The sequence below is a fragment of the Neomonachus schauinslandi genome, chromosome 15, assembly GCF_002201575.2.
Source record: "Neomonachus schauinslandi chromosome 15, ASM220157v2, whole genome shotgun sequence".
NCBI lineage: Eukaryota > Metazoa > Chordata > Mammalia > Carnivora > Phocidae > Neomonachus > Neomonachus schauinslandi.
In genome coordinates, this window is record NC_058417.1 from 38,744,336 (window position 1) to 38,758,774 (window position 14,439).

Consider the following 14,439-nt stretch of genomic DNA (forward strand, 5'->3'; position numbering starts at 1 on the left):
ATTTTTCCAGATCTTTGTCAACCCCTGGGGCTAGGTTTAGGATATCCCTCTGAAACTCAACATTACTTTTCTTTTGGTACATTTTTAAATGGTTTTGTTTTTGACATGTCTGTTTGAACTTAAACTTTGGTATAAGATGTGAGGAAGGGATTGGATTTATCTAATATTTCTTTTTTTCTAAATGATTGGCCAGTTGCCCTAATGTCATTTATTGAGATCATCAAGTAGTTGTCCTGATTATCAAAATAGTCATTAAAGGGATCATTAAAAAACCAAAACAAAACAGCACAAAAACCACGCATATTTGAAACTACTTGCTCATGGTGGGGCAAGGCCTTCTGAGTGTGAAGGAGATGAATAACTTTGTACCCATGTATAAAAACCTGGGGAAAAACCTGATTGCCCTTGATTAGGTCAGGATGCTTATCTCTTAGACCTATTACTATGGCCAGGGGCTGTTAGGTAGGTACATCAGCAAATGATCAGAATTTCTCTTTCCTCAAAGGGAAGTAAAGACAGATATATTTTAGAGTAAGGAAAAGGGTATACTGCAAGGGGGAAAAAGGGTAATCAATGGGTTGCAATGTTTAGAACATTTTATTAAAGTAAAAAAATGTTGAAATTAAGTGAAATAGAAAAACATAGTAAATATTTACAAAAACACTGAAAACACCACTCAACTCACACACATGTAAAAATGCAGAAATATCGTAAAAAGTTTGTAAGTTGAAAATTATGGAGATTTCTCAAAATGGATATAACCGCTCACTGCTGAGTATGGATGGCACTGACATAAGATCTTTGAATGAATGTTGTCCCCGACTTTTTTGCAATCCAATCCTCCCTAGAAATTTGTTCTTTGGGAGATTCGAACTTGGAGACAGCCCGAGGGGACAAGTCAAGAATTGAGATAGTCACAACACTAATTTTCTTCACCCTATTGACTGTGTTGAGGTTATACAGAGACAGCCAGGCTATTTTTCTTCAGCCTCTGCTAATATTCAAAAGGATATGGAGAATAAGAGCAATTTCTCATTGCTTGAGCAAAAATTCAGCACATAAAAGGCTGAGTGGGGAGTATTTGTACTAGAACTATAAAGTTCTATCTGATGGAAAATTACCTATAAAACTAAGGTAAAACAGAATTAATCATGCTCTATCTCTTATTTACCGAAAGTAGGAAAAGTGGCAGAGTAGACATTTATAACAATTTTAGCTTAATGAGTGGTCAAGAAACTATGTTATGCTGAAGTGACCACACAACTATCTCCAGAGTCCAGAAGAACTTAAAATCAGATTAGAAAGACAAAAGAAAAGACACTCCAAACATGGACAAAGCAGAGAAGAAAACAATGCCCACGGTGGTCACTACTTAGACAGTATTATAAAACGGTTCTGGATACTTGGGCTCTACACACTTCACTTTGATGGTTCTGGATTAAAACTACCTTCCCCAAACAAAATTCAGAGGGGAGGAAATTAAGGGACTCAGGTAACTCTAAAACCAGTCTTGGGCTCAATAAGACCATTACTTAAAATTATCCCATTTTAGAACAGATCATCTTCGTCCGATTCTTCGAGGTACTTTATAGGTTTCTTTGCCCGTCCAGATTTGGCCCGAGGAGCCACAGCTGAGTCTAAGTCCAGATGGAAGTCTTCACTCTCCCCCTTGGATTTCTACAAGAGGAAGTCCAAGTAATTTGCACAATGTTAGTCTGACAGCAACATTTCACTGTAAAAAATATATCAACAGACTACAATTTAATGGGTTTCCCTCCTTCTAATAAGTAGTAAGAAATAGATCTAAGGCAACTCTCATTGACTAAGTGGCATATATATATATATATTTTTTTTTTTTGAAGATTTTATTTATTTGTCAGATAGACAAAGAAAGAGAGCACAATCAGGGGAAGTGGCAGGGAGAGGGAGAAGCAGGCTCTCTGCTAAATAAGGAGGCCGATGTGGGACTCTATCCCAGGACCCTGGGATCATGACCTGAGCTGAAGGCAGACACTTAACTGACTGAGCCACCCAGGTGTCTCATAAGTGACATGTTTTTATTTATTTTTAATTTTATTTATTTACTTGCTTACTTTTAAAAGATTTTATTTATTGGGCGCCTGGGTGGCTCAGTTGGTTAAGCGACTGCCTTCGGCTCAGGTCATGATCCTGGAGTCCCTGGATCGAGTCCCACATCGGGCTCCCTGCTCGGCAGGGAGTCTGCTTCTCCCTCTGACCCTCCCCCCTCTCATGTGCTCTCTCTCATTCTCTCTCTCTCAAATAAATAAATAAAATCTTAAAAAAAAAAAAAAAAGATTTTATTTATTTATTTGACAGAGAGAGAGCGAGAGAGGGAACACAAGCAGGGGGCAGTGCGAGAGGGAGAAGCAGGCTTCCCGCTGAGCAGGGAGCCCGATGCGGGGCTCAATCCCAGGACCCTGGGATCATGACCTGAGCCGAAGGCAGATGCTTAACTGACAACTGAGCCACCCAGGCATCCCAAGTGGTATGTCTTTACATGTAACTTTGTTACAACTAGTAAAAGCTAAATGGATTATGAGATTCACATTTCTTTCCTTTTTTTTTTTTTTAAAGATTTTATTTGAGAAAGAGAAAGAAAGCACGAGCCAGGGTGGGGAGGGAGGGGCAGAGGGAGAAGCAGACTCCCCAGTGAGCAGGGAGCCTGACGCGGGGCTCGATCCCAGGACCCTGAGATCAGGACCTGACCTGAAGGCAGACATTTAACAATCTGAGCCACCCAGATGTCCCTACATTTATTTTCTTAAAAATGTGTCAGATTGGGGCGCCTGGGTGGCTCAGTTGGTTAAGCGACTGCCTTCGGCTCAGGTCATGATCCTGGAGTCCCTGGATCGAGTCCCGCATCGGGCTCCCTGCTCGGCAGGGAGTCTGCTTCTCCCTCTGACCCTCCCCCCTCTCATGTGCTCCCTCTCATTCTCTCTCTCTCAAATAAATAAATAAAATATAAAAAAAAAAAAATGTGTCAGATTATTAAGAGCAAATCTTGGTTATGTATTTTAAAAACACCTACAGCAAAAGGACTGGCTAGGATAAATACCTTGTTTGTGACGGCTTTAGAAATCATTTTCTCAAAATTAGAGTCGGAATCATCAGACGTGGATGGCTTCCTTTTGCGGCGAATTTTGGTTTTGGGGGGATCAGGCTTCTGGGGTACATCAGCATTCCAGCCTGGATCCGTTTTGGGTCCTTTTGGTGCAGCCCTTTTTTTGGCACCTGTACTGGAGGTGGAAGACTGACCTGCAAGTCAACACAGGCATTCATCATGTGTCCACTCAGATGAATTTTTCTCACTGTGAACTTCTTTTAGCAAGCTGTTGATTGCTCCTATTTAATACAGGAAAAAATCTAATACAGCTGAAAATACATTAGAGAATCAAAGTATTCTTTTTTTTTTTTTTAATTTTTTAAATTCTTATGTTAATCCCCATACATTACATCATTAGTTTTAGATGAAGTGTTCCATGATTCATTGTTTGTGCATAACACCCAGTGTTCCATGCAGAATGTGCCCTCCTCAATACCCACCACCAGGCTAACCCATCCTCCCACCCCCCTCCCCCAAAGTATTCTTAAGCATCTAACTTTTTTATAGGTTTATGTTTTACATTAAACTTCCGCACTGTTTATAAAGCCTGTCCCTGTCATAGAAACGAGCTAGATAAGGCCTTGCATTTTGAGAAATACGCTGATTTTAAACCTTTTGACCACCAATTTTGATTATAAAGATCTAAATATTTGCTTCCATTTGGAAAAGGCTTAATTCCACTATTAAGAGTAACTTTTGAGAGTAAAAAAATTGAAATTGACTTGGGGCAGCCAGCTACTTAATCCTAATATTAACCCATCTCAAAGATTAAAGCTCACTTTTTGCTGCCGTCTTCTTCACTGCCACCTTCTTTTTAGAAACAGGGTTTAGGATTTCAGTGTCAGCTGAGAAATCAGCAGCAGGAGAACCTGCAGGAAATGGTACACTGTCCTTGGCATCACCAGCATCAAGGTCCATTACTTCAAATGGGAAGGAAAATAGTACATATAAGCAACACATAAAAATCTGTTTCCTGCTCTAAATCCCCATTTAAACACCAAGTCCGTGACTCTTCTAGAATATTTAAAACATACTCTTATAACTTTGATCTAATTTCTGTATTCTTCATCAGCAGTTATTTTTTGTACCTCTAGCACCCAGCATAGTAAACAGCAAGCACGTGATGACTTTCAGTATATTAAGTGTAGAACCCCTTTCTGTGCAAAACTAACCCTAATGAACAACAGCAATATAATGCTAATAAGGACCCACATTTATCTTCCAAAGCAGGACTTAGATAAGGTAGTCAGATTAGAACCCAGCTGGACCTGTTTGTCCCAGTGAAGCAGACATCTCACTACTTTTACTTAAATACATACCTGACGTGGCACTTTTCTGCGGCTTCAGTTCTTTGGTAGTATGTCTAGAATAAAAAAACCAAAAAACATCCTGACAACCAATTCTAAATGTGTCAAGTAACAAAGACTATATCATTGACTACTGGCAACAATCATAATAAAATCCACATTAAAGAAGATACTTACTTTGGGGAAGCTTTGGTCTTAAGTGGACTAACATCTGATGATGGGACAAAATCCTCATCTTGAGTTTTTTCATCAAAATCTGAGAAACCGTCATCTGAATCCAAATCCACTGTGAATTTGGTTTTTGCTATAAAAAACATACATAGACAAAGAATAAAAGAGGGTAACAGAAATATTTAATCCACAGATTGATACAACATTTCATGAAGATTTAAGCTTTAGTTTAATCTCCTAAAAGATGCTTTCGTTTTTCAAAAACTTAATAATAACTGCTCTAAGATATAACAATTTCTGGGATTAATGCCTTGAAATACACTGGCCACTCAGATCTTTCAACACATTCAGCACTTTTCCTTACTTGCTGCTCTCCGTGGCTCTATCTCTCGTGGAGGGACATCAAAGTTACTTTCGTCACTGCTCATATCTGATTCTGAATCAGACCAGGGGTTTCTCTTCTTTCCTTTTTTGATTGGTTTAAATGGCAATGTAGTTTGCTTCTTTGTCTTGGTACCTAGAAGCGAGATAGGAATGAACCAACTTTACATGTTCTTTGACTCACTTTTCTCCATCTATCATCCATCTGTCTTTCAAATATTTATTAAGCTCTGTGCTAGTATTGAGAATACAGTGGTGAACAGAAACAAACATAGTCCCTCTTCCTGTGGAGTTTATAGCTTGGTCATCTAATCCCATAAATAAGTTGTTGTCACCTCTACAATGTACATGCACCCATACTGATCTCACCTTTCTCTCAGTCCCTACAATGGCTAGTATATACTGCTTTAATTTCTGTTATTTATTTATTTATTTATTTATTTGACAGAGAGAAAGCACAAGCAGGGGGAGCGGGAGAGGGAGAAGCAGGCTCCCCACTGAGCAGGGAGCCCGATGTGGCACCTGATCCCAGGACCCTGGGATCATGACCTGAGCCGAAGGCAGATGCTTAACCATCTGAGCCACCCAGGCGCCCTTAATTTCTGTTCTTCATAAACCTCTTGAAGGTAAAATGCCATGCTCTCCCACTTCTTGTACCCACACATTATTTGAGAGTAATCAAACTCATGGGAACATGAAGGCTCAACATACTCAACCGATTCATTGGTTTTATATGCTAAAAGATCACTAGCTGGGTTTAAAGTTAAAGGTGTGCTGCATTAGAAGGTCAATCTATAATTTTGCACAGTATAGCATACTTTTATTATTTCTTTAGTTTAATACTAAGATGTTTCTATTTATTTTATTCATCTTTGTATCCCCCACAGAACTGAGCACACATTATCTATTAAAAGTAGATACTCAAGATTAGACTTATAGATCAATCAATGGAAGAGAGTGGAGAATCCATAAATAAACTCTAATACTTATGGCCAATTGATTTTTGACAAGGGTGAAGACAATGTAATAGGGAAAGGTTTCAATACGGTGCTGGACAACTGGATATCCACATGGAAAAGAATGAAGTTGGACTCCTTCCTTATGCCACATACAAAAATTAATTCAAAATGGATCACAGATCCATAAAAGCTAAAACTAAAACTCTTAGAAGAAAACATAGGGGGGCGCCTGGGTGGCTCAGTTGGTTAAGCGACTGCCTTCGGCTCAGGTCATGATCCTGGAGTCCCGGGATCGAGTCCCGCATCGGGCTCCCTGCTCCGCAGGGAGCCTGCTTCTGCCTCTGACCCTCCCCCCCTCTCATGTGTTCTCTCTCTCTCATTCTCTGTCTCAAATAAATAAATAAATAAAATCTTAAAAAAAAAAAAGAAACAGATTCTCTCTTTCCTTTTCCCTCTGTTCCTCTCCCACTTACGTACCTGTGCTCTCTCTCTCTAAATAAAATAAAAATCTTAAAAAAAATTAGAATACATAAAGAAATCTTACAACTAACTCAACAACAAAAGATAAATAACCTAATTAAAAAAATGGGCAAAGGGTCTGAATAGACATTTTTCCAAAGAAATATAAATGGCCAATAAGCACATGAGAAGATACTCAACACCATTAGCCAACAGAGAAATGCAAACCCAAACCACGAGATACCACTTCATATCCACTAGGATGGCTAGAACGAAAAAAAGTGACAAGGAGTTAACTGTGCTGGTGAGGATATGGAGAATTGGAACCCTCACACATTGAGTGTAAAATGGGGCAGCTGCTCTGAAAAACAGTGTGGCAGTTCCTCAAAAGGCTAAACATAGAAAAAATCATATGACCCAGCACAATTCCACTCCTAGGTATCTACCCAAAAGAAATAAAAACATTAAGTCCATATAAAAACTTGTATACAAATATTCATAGCAGTGTTTACAAAAGCCAAAAAGTGGAAACAAGCCAAATACCTATCAACTGATAAACATAAATAAAGTGTGGTATATCCATACTATGAAAAACTATTCGGCAATAAAAAAGAATGAAGTATTGATACATGTCACTATATAGATGACCCTTGAAAACATTATGCTAAGTGAAAAATACCAGGGACAAAAGACCAGATATATGATTTCATTCATATGAAATGTCCAGAATAAGTAAATCTAGAGACAGAAAGTAGATTAATGGTTGCCTAGGAGGAGGAGAAATTGGTAGGAAATGGGGAGTGACCATCAAGGGGTAGAGTGTTTGTTTTGGCGGCAAAAAATGGTTTTAAAACTGTTGAGTATACTAAAATGATTGAATGGTACAATTTATTTATTTATTTTAAAAAGATTTTATTTACTTATTTGAGAGAGAAAGAGAGAGAGAACAAGCAGGGGGAGTTGCAGAGAGGGAGAAGCAGGCTCCCCGCTGAGCAGGGAACCCGACATGGGGCTTGATCCCAGGACCCTGGGATCATGACCTGAGCCAAAGGCAGACGCTTAATCGACTGAGCCACCCAGGTGCCAATGGTATACTTTAAATTAATGAACTTGGTATGTGAATATCTTATTAAAAAAAGTAGATACTCAGTAAGGGTATAATCAAATGGTTAGTAGAACTTTTTTTTTTTTTTGAAGATTTTATTTATTTATGTAACACAGAGAGATATAGCGAGAGCAGGAATACAAGCAGGGGGAGTGAGAGAGGGAGAAGCAAGCTTCCTGCTGAGCAGGGAGCCCGATGTGGGACTCGATCCCAGGATGCTGGGATCATGACCTGAGCCGAAGGCAGATCCTTAACGACTGAGCCACCCAGGCACCCGGTTAGTAGAATTCTTAATTCTATTTAATTTATTGAGTGCTACTTATATCCCAGGCATGGTGTTCAACTTTAGGGATAATACAAACATGACTAAGATGTGCTCACTATTCTCAAAAAGCTTTAGTCTTATAATTGGCTAGAAAGTGGAATTTAATAAACTGAGTGTGTTTTCTTTAGATCCCACTAAGGAATTCAAATTGCCAAATTAACAAACTATTTCAAAATGATCTCTTCTAAAATTAAGCATATCCAAGGACAATATCAGGGAGGTTCAAGTAAACTTTAGACATAGTATCCCATCATGTTACTCACTAAGGACTTACTAAACATCTATGCGGAATGTACTGGGTAACAGACACAATTTTTTTTTTTTTTAAGATTTTTACTTATTTATTTATTTGAGAGAGAGAGAGAGAGAGAAACAGCATGAGAGGGGAGAGATCCAGAGGGAGAAGCAGGCTCCCCGCTGAGCCGGGAGCCCGATGTGGGACTCGATCCCAGGACTCTGGGATCATGACCTGAGCCGAAGGCAAGTCGCTTAACCAACTGAGCCACCCAGGCGCCCCCTAGGTAACAGACACAATTTAATCTCAACTCTATACCATTTTACTTAAAATATTTTAATACCGGGGCGCCTGGGTGGCTCAGTTGTTAAGCCTCTGCCTTCGGCTCAGGTCATGGTCCCAGGGTCCTGGGATCGAGCCCTCCGTTGGGCTCCCTGCTCAGTGGGAGGCCTGCTTCTCCCTCTCCCACTCCCCCTGCTTGTGTTCCCTCTCTCGCTGTCTCTCTCTCTGTCAAATAAATAAATAAAATCTTAAAAAAAAAAACAACTTTAAAATATTTTAATACCTGGTTCTCTTTTCTGTTTTTTCTCCAACCTTTGTTTCAGACCTTCTAGTTCGATATTGTCTTCTGGAGGGCTCCCCCCTTCAGTGTTTTCATTCTAAAAGAGAGCAAGACAAAGATGGTCAAGTTCTGTTAACTTATTATTTGGAATAAGATAAGGTCAAATATACAAATATATATCTGGTCAAAGAGTGATTTTATTTCTTTAAATTTTGCTTAAGAGCTCTGAATAAAGGTATAGGTATGACTTTTTCAATATACTTAAACATTAAAAAAAATATATCAGGCTCACAGGAAAGCAAAGTTATGATTAGATATAGGATTCTCTAACCCTAATTGCAAACTATGGGATTAGAAATTTTTTATCATTTCTTCAATTTTAAGCCAAAATAAGTTTTAAGTATTTATGTATAACTTTTCAAGAGTAGTACCTTAATTTTCTTTTTAATTTTCTTTTCTGCCTCTGCTTTCATCTCTACGGTCACTCGGGGGATGACTCTTTTACCGGACGGAGAAGGCAAAACTTCAGCCATTTGTGTTTTTTTCCCCTTTGCTTTCCCCCCTTTCCCAGGAAGTCCTATTTGTTCTTCTTGTTTTTCCTTTGTTTCAACAGCCTATAAAAGGGGTAAAAGAAAGCAAGTTTATAAGTCAATAAAGACTACAAAATCTAGGCTACTTTATAGGAATAGAATAAAAGGCCAGTTAAACTGATTTCAATTTGTTACATCTTAAGATAAATTTTTTTCTTTGATTTATGTATGTATGTAATCTCTACACCCAGTGTGGGGTTTGAACTCACGACCTTGAGAGATCAAGAGTTACATGCTCTTCTGACTGAGCCAGCCAGGCACCCCACATCTTAAAGTAAATTTGTGATAAGCTGTGCCAAAACTAAGTATGCCATCAGTAATAGTGAAGATATAATTAAGGCCCACTTTGACAAGTGTGGACACCAAAGATTGGGTTCTACTCTTGATTCTACCATTTAAGCTTTTTGAAGATAAAAAGGGGAAATTGTGTTAGGGATAAAATACTTAGATACATATACACATATTTGTAAACTCAAATAAGAAGTGAAAGGATGGGATTCCACTTGCACATCCATACCGAAGTATAATAATATAAAACTGCATGTTAAGCATTTTAGCTTAATTTATGAAATGCTTTTTCTTATCTTAAAATAGTGTTGGAAAACAAAGCGTATTAGTGAGATTTATCTTCTGAAACTACTGATTAGCTAGCCCTGAAGGTAAACATCTTTGTCCTTTTAGATTGACTTCGGAGACTGTGTTGGTCTTTTTCCATATTTAAGTAAATATTCTTTTTTTTTTTTTTTAAGATTTTATTTATTTATTTGAGAGAGAGAATGAGAGGGAGGAGGGTCAGAGGGAGAAGCAGACTCCCTGCCGAGCAGGGAGCCCGATGCGGGACTCGATCCCGGGACTCCAGGATCATGACCTGAGCCGAAGGCAGTCGCTTAACCAACTGAGCCACCCAGGCGCCCTTAAGTAAATATTCTTATTCCACATTTATTCCCACTAAGTCAGAAATCAACTCCTACCCTTTCCTCTCTTTGTCCAAAAAATTCTAGGCAGTATGCTTCTGGCCATCATTTACTTTATTCTAACAATCTGTTCTTTCATGTGTTATCTTGGAATGTTTCCTTATGCCTCTTGTATTCTTTCTATTGCTAACTATGAAATTTCTTTTTTTAAAGATTTTATTTATTTATCTGAGAGCGAGAGAGAGAATGAGCACGAGTGGGGGGAGGGGCAAGCAGACTCCCTGCTGGGCAGGGAGCCGGACTTGGGGGTCGATCCCAGGACCCTAGGATCACAACCTGAGCTGAAGGCGGACGCTTAACTGACTGAGCCACCCAGCCGCCCCCAATTGTTAAATTTCTTTTTTTTTTCTTTTTTTTTTTTAGATTTTATTTATTTATTTGAGAGCGAGCGAGAGAGAAACAGCATGAGAGAGGAGAGGGTCAGAGAGAGAAGCAGGCTCCCCGCTGAGCAGGGAGCCCGATGCGGGACTCGATCCCAGGACTCTGGGATCATGACCTGAGCCGAAGGCAGTCGCTTAACCAACTGAGCCACCCAGGCGCCCTGTTAAATTTCTTGACAAAGAGGTATATTGCTAGAATGTACTATTTCATTAATAAAAACTCTAACATTGGCAATTATAAACTACACACCTCCAGCTCTTCAATAAAAGCAGCCAAGTCTTCTTTCCACAAATCTGATGGACTCTTTCTCTTTAATGTTTCTAGCTCTTGCTCCTTCATAAGATAGTCAGAAAATTAAGAGTTAATTTACAGGCATAAATAGCACACAACTTTCATGAAGCACAGTTTGTCTTTCACCATTTGAATAACTGAGCAATATGTTACCCTCCACCAACAACTCACTTTTTCATTTCTCAGCTTGCACAGTTCATCCTTCTTCTCCTTGGTGAGATACCAAAGAGGCATATCAAGAAGGTAGTTGAAGGTTGGTCCAGAGTCTCTTACAGAGTCACTCTTTTCAGCTTCATTTTCATTGTCACTCTCTTCATTCTCTTCTTCATCTGGTACCTAGAGAAATTAAAATGTAGCTTTAACAGGAATTATGAAACAGAGACATTAGATTATACATAGTCTTTAATAACATAGAAAACGCTAACCGAGAAATTACCTTTAGCTGGGCTTCTTTCCAAGCCTTCACGGGATCTGAATCATATCCCCTCTGAATCAGAACTTTAATTAATTCTTTCTTAGGCTTATTTTCTATTAAAAAATGTAAACAGAGATAATGGTTTTGAGCAATATTTTAGGAAAGGAATAGGTTTTACCATATTAATTCAAAAGATTAAAACTAAAAATTGGGGCGCTTGGGTGGCTCAGTCGTTAAGCGTCTGCCTTCGGCTCAGGTCATGATCCCAGGGTCCTGGGATCGAGCCCCACATCGGGCTCCCTGCTCTGCGAGAAGCCTGCTACTCCCTCTCCCATTCCCCCTGCTTGTGTTCCCTCTCTCGCTGTGTCTCTCTCTGTCAAATAAATAAATAAAATCTTTAAAAAAAAAAAAATAATTCAAGAGATTAAAACTAAAAATTGGGGCGCCTGGGTGGCTCAGTTGTTGGGCATCTGCTTTCGGCTCAGGTCATGATCCCAGGGTCCTGGGATCGCCCCCCTGAGTCGGGATCCCTGCTCCGCGGGAGTCCTGCTTCTTCCTCTCCCACTCCCCCTGCTTGTGTTCCTGCTCTCGCTCTCTCTCTCTCTGTGAAATAAATAAATAAATAATCTTAAAAAAAAACAAAAACTAAAAATTAAACTGTCTTTGTCTTGCATAAATCTGTACATCCTGGTTTAGAGAGAAGTCTTTTTCCTAAACCACTGACAAATGTAAATTACCACAAGTGGGACAGTCAAATCACATTATGAAATTGTTGACCTAATTATAATCTTAAAAGAACAGAAGACAATCAAACCTTTATTTCTGATATGTCTCTACCTCAATTATACTTCCTTTTTAAAATTTCAACATTTGATTGGGCAAGATTTCAGTGCCACCAACCGAACCATTGATTGGGTTGCAACACACAGATTGCACCCATTCCCTTTTTCTAGAGTACCTCTCTTCCAATGACTATTGCAGTCAATTTATTACACTTTGAGGGATATTGAGTTACTAGCTACAAGATATTTCAGAATGAATTTCTGAGTACCATCTTTTATCAATTAACTTGACACAGATTACATGTTTAGGCCCTCTACATTTTTATACTCAAGAAGACTGCATAGTGCCATTATTCCTTAAATTCCTGTCAACAAGACAAAACTTTTACTTTCTGTTCTTTGAAGTATGTCCATTATCACTCATTTTAGTTTGCCTTAAGCAATAATTCTATGAAATTAAGCGGTGGTTATGCTAGTGTAATTAGTTTTAAAAAATATTCACGAATTTGAACATGTAACTATTAAGTTAAACATTTTTGTGTACGACCAGAAAATTATTCTGTGATCACCAGGAACTTGTGTTGCCATGTTTTGGAATTTGCTACTATAACCCATAAGTAAGTTGCCTAGCTTTCCTAGTTAGCTCTGGCCAGGGTTGAGCTTTTTTTTTTTTTTTTTTTTTAACTTCCTTACAACCCAGTTTTTATCAAAACTGTTTCCTTCCTGGTCACTTAAACCCTGACTTAGTTGCTTCTAGAATGTCTTAAAAAAAAAAAAAAATCCGAGACATGACTCTTTCAGTCTTCAGTACACGATTTAGTTGTAATATAAGCCATTTATAATCTTCCTTCTGGCCTTTTTCTCCCCTCTCAGACTTAATCTTGATCACTTTACACAGGTTACCTTTCAATCTCTCTATTCTCTGTCTAAATGTCAACTAAATCTTGATTTATCAAGATGTTCAATCTAAGAAAAGCTATCTTCTCCAAACTGTAAATGACTGGGTATTTAAAAGAAATGCTTGGGGCGCCTGGGTGGCTCAGTCGTTAAGCGTCTGCCTTCGGCTCAGGTCATGATCCCAGGGTCCTGGGATCGAGTCCCACATCGGGCTCCCTGCTTGGCGGGAAGCCTGCTTCTCCCTCTCCCACTCCCCCTGCTTGTGTTCCTGCTCTCGCTGTCCCTCTCTGTCAAATAAATAAAATCTTTAAAAAAAAAAAAAAAAAAAAAGCTCTTAAAAGAAATGCTTGTATAAGTGACCAGCTGAACTAAATGATTTTGCCCTCCCTCCCCACCATTACTCTCTTCCAAAATGTTTAAAGTTTGGCATAACTGTAGTTTTAGTACAGACAGTTATTAATCCAAAAACATACCAATGATTATTTTGCCATCTATTTTCTCTAAGATAAAGCGAGCCTGATTGTTCAGTTTAGCAGATTCAGCACCAAGCATTCCTAGAAGCCATTCTTTTCTTAATCCATAATATTTAAGCCTGAGTTCAAAGAAGTCTCTTAGAATATCCAACACTGTGTCGTATTTCTTTAAACATCCTACATGATCAAAAAGCACCTAGGAAAGAAAAACAAGATTATAAAGTCAAGAACAGATAAATTGGCTAAACTTTAATGGTTTTAGAGAAAATACTTTATTCTTCAAAAATATAAAAGTATTCTAGGATTTCCTTTTAAAATTGATATTAAACTTTAATATAAATTGAAACATGAGTACCTCTCATAAAATAAGACATACCATAGAGTTGCATGTGAGACTAGTTTGGAGTTTGAATACTTTGTGTAGTCCCACTCTCTCTGCCTCTGCCAGTTTCTCTTCAGTCATTTTCACAACAAACTTCACAGTAGTGTCTGTATGGTATTCCCTATAATCTGTTATGAGAGGTGGTGTCTTCTCAGTTCCATTCAACATAGGTTCTAGAACCTGTTCTTTATATGTCTAAAGAAAGATATAATCCTTTTGTAAGTGTCTAAAATACAGGCTTAGGAGTAGTCAACAAGTAGTAGTAGTACAAACAAAGTGCTTCCCCAATCACAAAAATCAAAGAAGAAATCCACAATTACTTACCTGAGTCCATGTTCTGATAGGAAGCTCTGAGATTTCAATGGTTGTGGAATTAAGAATAGCCACTTCACCACTAATCACATATTGATTTGGAGCCAGCTCTTCAATAGTACCCCTGAAGTTCTTGTAACTTGGAAGCTAAATTGGTATTTTAAAGAAGAATAGGTTTTCTAAATGTGACACTAAAAAATAGAAATCCCAACAGCATTAAACAATAAATCTAATGAACATTAAAGTATAAAATAAATTTTGTATGTGTCCTCTTTAACTATATAGTCTACTGAATTGAAACCGGAGAAAAATGA

At 38.4% G+C, this 14,439-nt stretch overlaps 1 protein-coding gene across 1 annotated transcript in view; it reads right to left on the reverse strand.

Moving 5' to 3' along the window:
* Positions 1 to 578: 578 nt before the first annotated feature.
* TOP2A (DNA topoisomerase II alpha) overlaps positions 579 to 14,439 on the reverse strand; it is a 29,297-nt gene continuing 15,436 nt past the window's right edge. Inside the window, exons 22-35 of the mRNA XM_021704577.2 lie at positions 14,138 to 14,272; positions 13,808 to 14,008; positions 13,432 to 13,627; positions 11,301 to 11,392; positions 11,036 to 11,200; positions 10,823 to 10,906; positions 9,060 to 9,242; positions 8,632 to 8,725; positions 4,967 to 5,119; positions 4,609 to 4,735; positions 4,444 to 4,487; positions 3,904 to 4,044; positions 3,077 to 3,276; positions 579 to 1,677 (exon numbers count right to left, since the gene is read on the reverse strand). Coding sequence (XP_021560252.1) covers positions 1,549 to 1,677; positions 3,077 to 3,276; positions 3,904 to 4,044; positions 4,444 to 4,487; positions 4,609 to 4,735; positions 4,967 to 5,119; positions 8,632 to 8,725; positions 9,060 to 9,242; positions 10,823 to 10,906; positions 11,036 to 11,200; positions 11,301 to 11,392; positions 13,432 to 13,627; positions 13,808 to 14,008; positions 14,138 to 14,272 — 1,944 coding nt within the window. The 3' untranslated portion in view covers positions 579 to 1,548. The remainder of the gene's footprint in view (positions 1,678 to 3,076; positions 3,277 to 3,903; positions 4,045 to 4,443; positions 4,488 to 4,608; positions 4,736 to 4,966; positions 5,120 to 8,631; positions 8,726 to 9,059; positions 9,243 to 10,822; positions 10,907 to 11,035; positions 11,201 to 11,300; positions 11,393 to 13,431; positions 13,628 to 13,807; positions 14,009 to 14,137; positions 14,273 to 14,439) is intronic.